Source organism: Trichoderma gamsii (genome assembly GCF_001481775.2).
Source record: "Trichoderma gamsii strain T6085 chromosome Unknown Scaffold_2.2, whole genome shotgun sequence".
NCBI classification, from domain to species: domain Eukaryota; kingdom Fungi; phylum Ascomycota; class Sordariomycetes; order Hypocreales; family Hypocreaceae; genus Trichoderma; species Trichoderma gamsii.
Window position 1 is genome coordinate 1,058,043 of NW_020171339.1, and position 12,658 is coordinate 1,070,700.

At 51.4% G+C, this 12,658-nt stretch overlaps 2 protein-coding genes across 2 annotated transcripts; both read left to right on the top strand.

Moving 5' to 3' along the window:
- Nucleotides 1-2,376: 2,376 nt before the first annotated feature.
- Nucleotides 2,377-5,449, top strand: TGAM01_v200850 (frequency clock protein; the record flags this gene model as incomplete). The annotated part of the gene is made up of 2 exons (XM_018808906.2): nt 2,377-2,680; nt 2,742-5,449. The coding sequence occupies 2 exons, from the start codon at nt 2,377-2,379 to the stop codon at nt 5,447-5,449; spliced, it is 3,012 nt and encodes a 1,003-aa protein (XP_018657896.2).
- Nucleotides 5,450-6,620: 1,171 nt separating this feature from the next.
- TGAM01_v200851 (prenylcysteine oxidase/farnesylcysteine lyase) lies at nt 6,621-8,558 on the top strand (the record flags this gene model as incomplete). The annotated part of the gene is made up of 4 exons (XM_018808905.2): nt 6,621-6,732; nt 6,884-7,413; nt 7,472-7,564; nt 7,620-8,558. The coding sequence occupies 4 exons, from the start codon at nt 6,621-6,623 to the stop codon at nt 8,556-8,558; spliced, it is 1,674 nt and encodes a 557-aa protein (XP_018657895.2).
- Nucleotides 8,559-12,658: the final 4,100 nt, after the last annotated feature.

Below are 12,658 nucleotides of genomic sequence, written 5' to 3' on the forward strand. Positions count from 1 at the left end.
ACCGCAGCGAAATGTTATTGGGCCTTGGACGGAGCCAGGTCCGCAAATAATCCATGCTCCGCTGCACTAAAGCAAAGCTACCACAAAGTTGCCTGATTTTTATTGTTGGTGTGGGATACTAGCAGGCGGCGTTGTGGTTAATGCTGAAGGTGTGCTGCTTCACCGGCAGCAGCTTGGCCAACGACATGGAAGAGGTAGACTTTGTGCTCTATGTGGTGCTGGAACTACGGCAACTGAACTGGCTAACCATTGGGCAGCTACGATGTACAGTAGGCAACAAGAGACACGCTCAAGCTGACAGACGGCCAAACGTCTCCAAACGAGGCAAGGCGGAGCGGTAGCTGCATACAGCTTGCAGGGCCTGAGTCCCGGCCCAGCACCCTATCGTCCTTGTAACTTTCAATTTCGAGCTACGAGGGATCCATTATAGTAAGAGCGTTAATGGATAGGAGACAAAGAGAGCGGCTCGTGAAAACACCTATCGCTCGTTATCCACGGGGGTGCGCAAAATCCCAGGGGCCAGTACAATACAGTGTATGAGCGCATACAAGCGAAGATACGAGCACTCTTTCGTATCAGCCAGTTGCGGCATTTGTATGTGCATAATCCTACACTCGTCTGCTCGACCTTTCTTACTCGACTCTCTGCCCCCTGCAAACCACCTACTGTTGTCCGATTTGCCCGCTTTCCGTGCCCTGTGCCGAAACAGCAGCGTGTACGGAGTACAGAGGAGTGTTTCTGCTAACCACACCCTCCGGAGTGGAATACCGCCTCGCTAGCTTCCCAAAAAAAGAGACCCTGATTTCTATGGCTTGGGTTGATTGCTCTGCGATTTGTCCGATCACGACCCATTGCCTCTTGTCTGCGAATCGAAGCCTCACGGTCGGCGCCATCAGCCAGGGTTGTTGCCCACACGGCACCCGCTGGCGGCGGCAAAAAAAGCTTTACTCATGCCAGACCTTTCTCGCAGGGGCGAATTGCAACGACGATCAGCGACTTGCCCTCAAAACTCTAGATGCAAATATTTCTCCTTGACTGCGCAGCCGAACCGCCATTTGAAGTAAGGCTGGCTTTGTCACAGCCATTGAATCGCGCGCGCCCATCGTCAAACCCTCATCCCGTTTTTTAAAACATTCCCCTCCCCTACCCAGCTGCCGCGCGCACCTGCCCCTCTTCCTTCCCAATTCTTCCCACGAGCTGGCGCACATTGCCAGCCTCACCCGGCGATCAACCTCAACTCTGACTTGTACCTCTCCGGCTCCATCAAATCCTACGGGGGGCTGTTGTTGAAGACGAGCTTCCTACACCCCCACAGGCTCTCAACGCCCTTGTTTTTCCGTCCGCGTCTTCGCTTCCCCTCAGCACACGGGCTCTCTCTCTTAGGCTCAGTTTCATCCGAGCACACTTCCACCAGCCCACTCCGGGAATAATTCACAATCGCGACTTTTCCACGAAACCTGAAGCCATAGGAGTGTCTGAACGGCAAAATCGCTCCTGGCCGCATAGTCAGACTTGGTAAGCCATAGCCTGGAGCTGGTCAGGGAGACGCTGCAGTGGCGACGAAGCTGGCCCCGAGTCTGCTTTGCCAATTGTCGTCACTTTGAATCCAAGCCTGAAGACGCAAATAGGCGCGAAAGGAGCCAGATTGAGCCGACGACGACATTCAACAGGTTTTCGCTTTAAGAAGGAGAAAGGGACTACAAAGAGATCAAATCTATTCTGTCAGTTGGTGGGCACTTTTTTCGGATCGGCACTCGAGAGGCCCTACGGCGACAAAAGGGAGAGGGCTTGTGGTGGATTTTCATCGAGCCATTCATCTTTGACTGCCTCATCATCGGCGCACGCACTCGTCACTGACTGCGAAATCGAGATTTCACCTTATCTCACGACTTACGCGAATCTTGTCCTGGCTCAGGATCGAACTGGCCATTCCTGCCGATTCATTCCATCACTCGACCTTTTTAAATGCATACAGCTGGGCCTAGCTAGGCACTTGCGGCACTACTCACTCCAGAGGTAAGTTGCCCGAAGTTGTTGCGGCCCTTTTTGCTTATCCAGCTCGATCGATCGATCGCCTACAGTGCCACGACCAATGACACGCCACTTGTGTACTGGACAAACCGGCGTCCCCCCATCCTACTATTACCCAATTACTCGTCACAAACACACAGTTCCCTAAGATCTCACTGTTAACGATGCTTTTACAGAGTATAGGCGCTTGGCGAGGGGGCCCGCTTGGCTACGTCATAAGTCACATTACTTGGACCCTGAGAACTTGATAGGCAAGAAGCTTCACCGGGTAGTTGAAAAGAGGCATGCTTCTTTAAATCAACACAATACTTACCAGCTTTTTAAAGCGTATAATTTGAGTCTACAATGCAGCCGACAGAGGACATTCCTCAAAAACAACCCCAACTGTCATCGACAGGCCATCCTCTCCCCCGACGAGCTTTGGGAGAAAACTCCATTACTCTGCGACACCACCAGCTAGCTCGCGATGCCTCCTTGAAAGCCAGCCGCGGGTCGGCTCCGCCAAACCCAAGCAATGGCGAACATTCGTCATCTCCCCGGCGAAATTCGTCGGGCGAGAGCAACGAAACCGGCCAGAGCGACGCCAATAAATGGTTCGATCAGTCAAACCAAAACCCTACAGCCACCTTTCACAGCAATTCTATGGATGGTAAGTATCCCGTCACTTCCCTGAAAGCACCGCATTGTTCAGGTCGCTCATGCGTGCGTAGTCGATCCACCCTTTTATCAAAAAGAATCAGATTCGTCCAATGAAGACAAGCCGTATCAGTATCCAACAGCCGTCCCTCCAGCGCTCAACACAGCTCGGAGCAGTAGCGCCGATGATTACCGAAGCGTGATCGACGATCTCACAGTCGAGATCCAGAAATTGAAGGAAGAGCTGAAGCGATACAAACAGCAAGGCCCTGATATGCTTCGAAAAGATAAGCTCTTCGAGATTAAGATACATGGGTTACCGAAAAGGAAAAAGCGCGAACTGGAAGCGACGCTCCGAGACTTTACAGCAACTTTGGGCGACTCGCCGGATACCTCTTCATCGAAGCGCGCCAAAAAATCGTCCAGGCATGCTACTCGAGATGGAATGACTTCAGGCTCAGGCTCCATGTCATTATCGAAACACGCCTCGTCTTCGTCCGGATCTCACACGCGGCCAGTTGACTCGGCTTATGCGTCTATGTCGATTGGTGCCGGCTCATCTGGAACATCGTTGAACAGACCACAGGGAGGCGCGCGATTTAAGTCTAACGAGCAGAAGTCTAACGAGCAGAAAGTAGAGAATTACTTACGCGACATCCCGGAGGGGCTGTATCCCCGTTCTCTGTCCATGACGGAAAAAGAAAGGAAGAAACTTGTGGTCCGACGTCTTGAGCAGATATTCACAGGAAAACTTGCAGGCCGGCATGCCCGCAAGATTCCACCTGGTCAACCAGCACCTACATCTACGTCGCAAGCCCCGTTAGGGCCACCAGGACTACACTCTCCCCTGCGGCCTTCCTCTGTTCAGCAGCCGAAACTAAAGCCAAGTCCAGTTGCCGGATCTGAGTCCCTGCGGGAAGCCCGAATCCTTCCTCAGGAACTCCATCACGCAGGAAAGAAAAGCAGATCTCAAGACATAGGCTCCGCGTCCAACTCTAACGGAGATCAGACGGAATCAGGGGGTAATGGCAATGGCAATGGTAGTGGCACAGGATCAAATCCGTCTCCGCCCATGCAACCACCTCCTGAACAGCGACCCACAAGACCCAAAGACCTCGATCCTGACCGCATCCAAATCCCATCCGAAAACATGGAATACATAAGACATTTAGGCCTTGTCCCTCCAGAGCTAATACCCGATCCACCATCAGAGATTGACGTTCACCCCGATGCCGAAGGGTGGGTTTACCTGAACCTTCTCTGCAATATGGCGCAGCTACACATCATGAACGTTACTCCAGACTTTGTCCGTAATGCTGTCATTGACCTCAGTGCCAAATTCCAGCTGTCGCCAGATGGCCGAAAAATCAGATGGCGCGGCGGCACAGACGGCACGAAATTCAGTAGCGAGAGTTCGGGTGACAGTTCACAGCGAAGCCCTGAAACAGACGACACGGAGAACACCAAAGTAGGGCACCGTAAGAGGCAGAGAACAGGCCGCTCAACGGGAGATTCTGGGAGCTCGGGCAATCAACCATCCAAATTTGGGCCACTGTTGTCTGCGCCCTCTGAAAGTTTTCATTACAAGCCCATCTTCGTTAACCAGCAGTCTCCCAACGGTCAATCGTCAATGGAAGACGGTACTTTGTCGTCTTTTGGTCCCATCGAAAGTAATACGGATTCGCGGTGGGGCCGAAGCGGTTCTGGCGCCTCTGGCCGTCGGAAACGTCTCCGGGACGGAGCCATTATCTATTATAGTGGTGCTCCGTTCTGTACCGATTTATCAGGCGACCCAGGCGATATCTCCCCTACAACATACTTGTTATCCAGTGAGAGAGGACAGACCGCCTCTCAGAAAACGTACTTTGCTCGACCATTGCCCTTCCGATCAGGATCAGGATCTTCTTTGGACAGACGACCGCTGAGCGACGCTGACCTCGGCCTGGGTGCCATTTCTGAGATGAGCACGGATGAAGGGGCTAGCGTACCTGAGCTCTCGACTGACTCGGGTGATGAATCTAGCGAGTTCAATATGGAATTTCCCTGGGGAGATGAGCACCAATCTCTCGAGATTCATCCGCTTGAGCCTTGCGGTCTTGGTGGCGTGCGACCAGAAGATCACTTCATGGTGGTAGTAACGACGCGGCGCTCAAAGCTCGATGCTCACGGCGGCCAATCAGGCGTGAAGCGGCGCAAGCTTTCCGAAGAAGTGACGGACAATATTATCAATCGGCTGGCTACGATGTCAACGTCATCGCCTCGTCCGCGTGCTCGTCAATTGCCATCACAAGGCGACGTTCCCAGGATCAGCATCGAATACGTGTCCGGCCGCATAAGACGCCTGGAGCCAGTACCGCTCCCTCCACCTGCCATATTCTTCCCGCCCTTTAGTATAGACTCGTGGTCTGAAGACGATTATGGATCCGATGGAGACGACGAGCTTAATTCTTCCGAAGAGTTTATGAGTCGTCGAGCAAACCCGCATCAATCCGACGACTACCCCGACGGGGTGGACCTGAGCAGCGGCGATGAGGACGGCGAAGAGCCTGACGATGATGTTGACATGGCGGTTATTGAGGACCCAGCCAGCGTTATGGATGGCATTTCCCTGCAGGGTCCACGCCGATCACAAGCTAGCACCGAGGTAGTTCCAGGGACTGTTCGTGGACGAAGCAATAGCGCTAGTGCGGAGGTGTTGCTCCGCACTGGAGGCAGCTCTGCGGCGACCGCAGGAGACGACATCGAGAGCGGGTACAACAGCAGCTCCGAAGGGAGTGGCTAATTGTACGAGAAATTTCCTATTACCATTATACACCCCATGATGATACAAGAGGTGTACAGTATGAAGACTGTGGGCTCTGTGTGAATCTCAGCGAGCTGCGCTGACACAGCAAACCCCGCGAATCGTCATCTCATGATTTATTAGGAGCAGCGGCGGCGAGTAATGAGCGACAACGGCAGCTTGTTGGAAACCAGATATCAACGCGAGCTCTATGGTATTGTTTTTTTTGTCTTGATGACAGGATATCTGTCAGGTACAACTTGATTTTTGCGGTTAATGAATTTTTGTTCAATGAACTTTTGTTATATACACCTGGGGGCTGGCGTTGAAAATCAGAGATTCCCCCACCAAAAGCACGATTCCCCCAAGCGTGCGATTATGAATTTTGGTTATGTATATTTTAGTTGTATATGCAGTACAGAAAGATTGTACATATGGCTTTTTCTCGGGCCGTGTATTTAGAGTCTAAATAGCATCTATGCTCAAGTTTACTGATATCAACAAATGTGTGAAATATCGACTACAACGGAGAAGTCAATGTGAGTTTCTTTGCTACATTATTAGACAAAAGCACTATGCGAAATAGTATTTTGTAAATGATGATGAGAGAAGCGAAGCAGCGTATCATGCTCAGACAGATTAAGCCTATACCTTGAACCGGTATCGCAGGGGCCTTGAACTGCCCCGATTAGCTCGGTATCGGTTGGTCCCGCGGTCCTGGCATTGGGAACCAAACTATCGGAATCATTGTGTGCACACCAAAATAGTATCGTCTTCATTGTTTACTCGTCTTCCATTGGGTCTTGTCAAAGTGTACCTAGATTGGTGTCGATCTCAGGCACGTGATATACTCAGCTCATTTCATCATCCAAGCTCCGAGTAGAGTGTGGCTTTCACTTTGTGGCTGGAACTGACTACGCAATCAGGCCATCCCCATCCTGCAGCACGCACGAAGCTCCTTTTGACCACTGCATCAGGCTGAGACTATACATCAGCGTGAGGGGGTTCGCTTTGATAGTGCTTATCAAGCGATTGATATAAGTTGAATTTCCATTGAATAGCTACATACTTATTTTTGGTCTTGTCTGCGCTGGTTCCGCGACTGGCATCTCCTTTATCTCGTGTTTCTTAGGATTCATTCGCCTTGTTGTGCTTTGGGCTTTGAGTGAAGATGCGGCTGCAATTGGGCTCGGCTTTGGTGGCGGGATTGGCCGTTGCTGCGGAAGCTTCGGCGTCGAAGCAAGAGGTGAAACAAGCTGGGGTTAAGAATGTTGCTATTATCGGTGAGTTGCCGTCTGGTTGAGATTTGATTTCCTCGGGGATATGAGTGGGGATGAGTCCCACGCCACGATTGGAATATGAGACATACGCATACACACACAGAGAGAGAGAGGGGATGACGGCAAATGGTAAACTAACCACACGCTGTTACAGGAGCTGGAGCTGCCGGGGCTTCAGCTGCGTACCACCTCCGCCAATACGCAGAGGAAGCCGGCGTCAAGGTCAACATCACAATCTTTGAAAAGACGGACCGCATCGGCGGCCGCACCCTGACCGTCAATGCGTACGACGACCCGTCGCAGCCCATTGAGCTCGGCGCAAGCATCTTCGTCGCCGTCAACCACATCCTCTACAACGGCACAAAGAACTTCAACCTGTCCATCGGGTCTAACTACCGCGTCGCCGAGAGCCAGGCCGACGTCACGGCCATCTGGGACGGCGAGAGTTTTGTCTATGAGACGACGGACGGCACCGCCTGGTGGTGGGACGCGGGCAAGCTATGGTGGCGGTATGGCATGAGTCCCTACCGCGCGGTGAACCTGGTCAAGGAGGTGGTGGGCAAGTTCTTGAAGCTGTATGAGACGCCGTATTTTCCGTTCCGGTCGTTGACGGCGAGGACGTATGAGCTGGGGCTGGTGGGGATTACGGGGGTGACGGGGGAGCAGTTTCTTGCGCAGAACAAGGTGAGCGAGAGATGTGGATGATGGGTTTAATGACAATAGCTGACCCATCTCTCTCTAGATTGATGAAAAGTTTTCAAGACACATTATCCAGGCTGCTACAAGAGTCAATTATGCCTCGAACCTGGCATATCTCCATGGATTGGAAACCATGGTAAGTCTTTGTTTGCATGTCCGTTTCCACATCGATTCTAATATCAAATGTGTAGGTCTCGTTTGCTACGGATGGCGCCATGTCCGTGGTTGGAGGCAATTGGCGCATTTTTGAACAAATGGTCAAAACCAGCGGTGCCACTCTGCTACATAACACCACTGTCGCAGCCATTGCCTTTGCAAAGGAAACGACTTCGTCTTCAGCACCCAAGTATGAAATATCCACTGCTTCGGCCGGCTCATCATCTACAGAGCCAGAAGTGGTTGCCACGGCATTCGACGATGTGATCATCGCCTCTCCCTGGCAATTCAGTAACATCGAGGCCGGCGAGGGAGTTATCAAGCACCACATTGAAGAGATTCCTTACACCAAACTCCACGTCACGCTCTTCTCCTCTCCACACAAGCTGGACCCCGAATTCTTCAAGCTGGCACCAGGAAGCACAGCCCCCAGCAATGTGTACACGACTCTCGCAGAGGGCGAGAAGCCGAAGGAGGGGACCGAAGGAGTTGGCCAGACGGGCTTCTACTCTGTCAGCACGCTCAGGACGACACTCAACTCGAAAACGAACACCACAGAATATGTGTACAAGATCTTTTCGCCCAAGCCCGTGACCCCACAGTTCCTGTCCGAGCTTTTTGGCGTCAAAGTGCCAGAGGCTTTTACGTCTGGGGAAAACGGGGGCGACAACGGCGGTGTGGATCCAATTTCGTGGTATTACCCTCATTGGTTCTACGCCTACCCGGTCGAGCTTCCGCGAGTGACGTTCCAGGACCCCATTCTAGGAAGTGGATTGTACTACACCTCGGGAATCGAGAGCTTCATCTCGACGATGGAGACGAGCGCCTTGATGGGCATGAACGTGGCAAGGCTGATTGTAGATGATGCGGCCGGCATTTCGCGGGAAGAGGTTCCTGCAGCTATGAGCGAAGGGGACTTGGGGCTGGAGAATGTCAAGGTAGACTTGGTTGCTGAAGAGCCTGGCGAGCTATAAACCTCGGACGAAGTTGAGCCGGGAAAAGGGAGAGAGATGGCGAGGATGGAGGCGATTCGGATGATGGCGGCAATTTGGCGAGTAATGGTGAGTTGACTATATACATGACACGTTTTTCTGAAGGGATTTTTTAGGCAAGCGACACTTTCTTTGATACATGAATTTTTTGATATATGGGGTTGGGGAAGGGGCCAGAAATGGTGAATCGAGGCACGTTTCTCCACTCAAAACTCATCGCATTTCTTTACCACTTATTTTACCCTCCAAAGTGAAGAAGAGTTGTTAGCAATATGGAGGAGTTAGTGCATGGGGCCTCAACAATTTGCAGACCGCTGGATTGCATTCAGAGCTAGTACTACTACAATTAGTAGTAGCAACCCAAACTCTGCGCTCTCAAGCAAACAAGATGTCGGAGCTTAAAGTGATTTAGCTCATGATCCTTGCATATGCATCTCGTGACTAACAAAGAAGGAGGGACAAAAGGCGGAGAAGCGGCATTGGCTGTTTTGCTTGTCTACCTAATACAGCTGCCGAATGGAATGCCAAGCGTGTCATCTATAAAGCCATGCTTATAGTACCTGCTGTGTCCTTTGTGTATCAATGGCAAAGAGGGGTCAATTGAGTTTCACACTGGTTCCTTTTTATGCTCGTGCGGCTCTCGGGATGGTGTTCCGGGCGGCTTATTGAACGAGAGGGCGACGCAATTGCCTTTCGCACCTGGCTGGGCTGGGTTGATAACCTTTTGACAAAAGCAGTTGATGATGGTGTGAGGCAAACTCAACAATCCTCGTTTATGTTGGCTGTATCATTCGGGTCTAGCTTCCATCCCAGCAGGCACCTATCAAACTTGCCGAGTCTTGTCCGTGGTTTTCAACTGATTGATGGGGCAGGAAAAGATGATGGGCTTATGTCTGGTCGTTCTGGGCTATGCATGCGGCATGGCAGGCTCGGAGCTTACTTGAAATCTTCCTTCAACGTGGGGCCGTTGCGGCGACGAGACTGGCCGCCGCTAACAAGGTCCAATTCGCCATCTCCATCAGATCTTTTTACCAATTTTTTTCCCTCCTTTTCTCTCCACTCGTTAAATCCGAGCACCAGTGGTCTGCATATGAGGTCATCTGAGGGGAAAAGAGAAGATAAAGAAAAGGTTTGCATCGTGTTATCTTTGCCGGGCTTCCCTCAATTGGACAATGGTTGTATCGCTATCGCTATCGTAATCCCCTTTCCTGCTCAAAGCTTCTCCCAAACCAGCAGAAATCCCGGAATCCCGTGTCCGATAATCGCGGCCGGCCTGTGTCGGCATCTGCCGGATGAAGCGCTAGCTCCAGGTGCCGGCTCCGACGGCGCTGGCATTCGAGGCGTCTAGACCAGTTCCCATTTGCTAATTGTAAACATTACAATGGAACTTTTTAATTGGAGAATCCTAGTATGGAAAGGTTTTCGTAATGGAATAGGAAAAATTTGTGTTTCATGCGTACGAAGTGTCATCAATTCGGGCAACTTTGACTGGAGTTTGTTGCCGGCTAGCTCGTGGTCTAAGCGAGAGGAGCTCCGTTCTTGCCTTGTTGTAACTTGCTGGTTATCAAGGTACATTAGGGTCGTTGCTATCTTTATCTATTTGCTTCAGACGGAAGGACCCCTACTCTTCGTGTTGATTTGGCTTTTCTTTTCTTTTCTTTTCTCCTTCAGCTGCCAATTGTGCTAGATATTAGAGAGTTACCATCACAAGAGCGGTGTCGTCGACATATCCCAGCTCTGTTTGTTATCAATCCGTCCACAACTTGGAAACCTCTCTTCCTCTTCAGCTTCTTCCCATCGATAAACATCATCATATAACCTACCGCCCAGCATGCCTGCTTCCGGCCCCGCATCCATCAAGACAAAGTACAGCTTCACCGACGACTACAGCGAGGGCGCCCATCCCGACGTGCTCAACGCGCTGCTGCTCAGCAACAACTCCCAAGAGGTCGGCTATGGCCACGACAGCTACAGCGAGACGGCCCGCGAGCTGATCCGCCGCCAGCTGGGCTCCAACGACGTCGGCATCTTCTTCGTGCCCAGCGGCACCTCGGCCAACGCAATCAGCATCGCCGCCTGTCTTCGTCCACACGAGGCCGTCATTGCCTGCAGCTCCGGCCACATCGTCACGCGCGAGACGGGCGCCGTCGAGGCCAGCGGCCACAAGATCATCAACGTGGCGCCCAAGGACGGCAAGCTGACGCCCGAGTCGCTGACCAAGGCCCTCGACGACAACTGGCACTTCCCGCACATGGCCCGCCCGCGCCTCGTCTACATCTCCAACGCCACTGAAGTTGGCACCGTCTATACCAAAGCCGAATTGACGGCCCTCAAGCGTCTCTGTGAGGCCAATGGCCTGCTTCTCTTTGCCGACGGCGCTCGAATCGGCGCTGCTCTTACCTCGAGCATGAACGACATGACGCTACACGACATGCTGGAGCTCACCGACATCTTCTGGATTGGCGGCACCAAGAACGGTGCCCTGCTTGGCGAGGCCGTCGTCGTCAAGGATCCCAAGCTGGCCGAGGACTTTGAGTTCTTCGTCAAGCAGCACGGCTCGCTGCTCGCCAAGGGCCGCGTCATGGGCGTCCAGTTCGCCGAGCTGTTCCGCGACGACGACAGCTTGTACTTCAAGCTCGCCGGCCGCGCCAATCTGGCTGCCGAGAAGCTCTCACGGTCCATTGTCGGCGCCGGCTACCAGCTCAGCGCAAAGACGGAGACGAACCAGGTCTTTGCGCTGCTGCCCCAGGGCCTCGTCAAGGCGCTGCAGCAGGAGTTTTCGTTTTACGAGTGGGAGAAGTATGGCGAGTTTTCCGTCGTGAGACTCCTGACGACTTGGGCTACGGATCCGGCCCAGCTGGAGAGGTTCAACCAGATTGTGCTGAGCTGGACTCCTGAGTCGCAAAAGACACTTTAGAGAGCTGCCCTTTAAGCTTTTCTTTGTTTTTTTCTCTCCACGTTTGTTTTGCAGTTTTAAGAACAACTAGCGCGATTCTTTTATTTTCTTCTTTTCTTCCTTTTTCTTACTCATGGAAATGATCGGTTGGTGTCGCATTGTTAGGCATGTGGAATTGTGATTTGAGCGACAACTGTTGAGGCATTGGGTCTATCATGGCGTTTGGGACACTCTTGGATTTGGGCTTTAAAACAGCGCGATATAGAAAAGCTTTGGGTCCAACATTAATAAATTACATTATACTCAGTTATTTTTCCTTCTTTTTGTTCTTATAGGCGTCTTGTGCCCGAGTTCCAAATCTTGGTCGTGGAGCCGCGGGCCACGCTTGAGCACATCGATATCGATTGTCACTGTACAAGATTCGGCCGTTATCATTAACTTCATCGCAGCACTGCTAACCAAAACCAAATTCTGCATTTCAAGGCCTTTTGCGAGGTTGTCCTGCAAAAGTCGAACTTAATGCATAGCAATTGATCACCCTTGAGCCCTCTGCGGCTCCATCCTCAGATTGATGAATTGAATCCATCGGTGATTCTTTACTTCCTCGATAAAACAGTATAGCGATGCTTACAGGGAATTAACAGCCCATATTTGGAGAACATGACAGTGCTAAATAAGAGGCCTCTGTCAGAAATTAGTGCTTTCTTTCAAGAAGGCATGCTACACTTGCTTCTTTTCCACGCAGCCATTCAAGCTTTTCGCATTTGCATCATAGACGAATAAGGTATAAATACCATTGCTCCTAGTTCTGGGGCGACAATTAGTTGTATTAGTTGAGTTCAAGTTTCGCAGCTTCGGGCTGACGATGAATTCTGATGCGACTCTAATCAGAGATTAACTGCCGAAATGTGGTATCGAAGTATTCCAACTCGTTCTAGCCATTTCCTTGGTAAAAAACCAACTTGGTTCAGATGAAGCTACTATGATGTAATTGCAATTCTTGGTGATTCTAAACAAGGGCATTACTCAGCTTATAATGCGATTCTCTTGTGTACGGATAAACGTTTACGGGTAAAAAGTTTCCGAGTCAAGTATCCGAGGGTTTAAAAAGTATCCGAACATGAAAGCATCCGAACATGAAAGTCTCCGAGATAAGATAATCTGCCAAGGCGTGTTTCTTCGATAG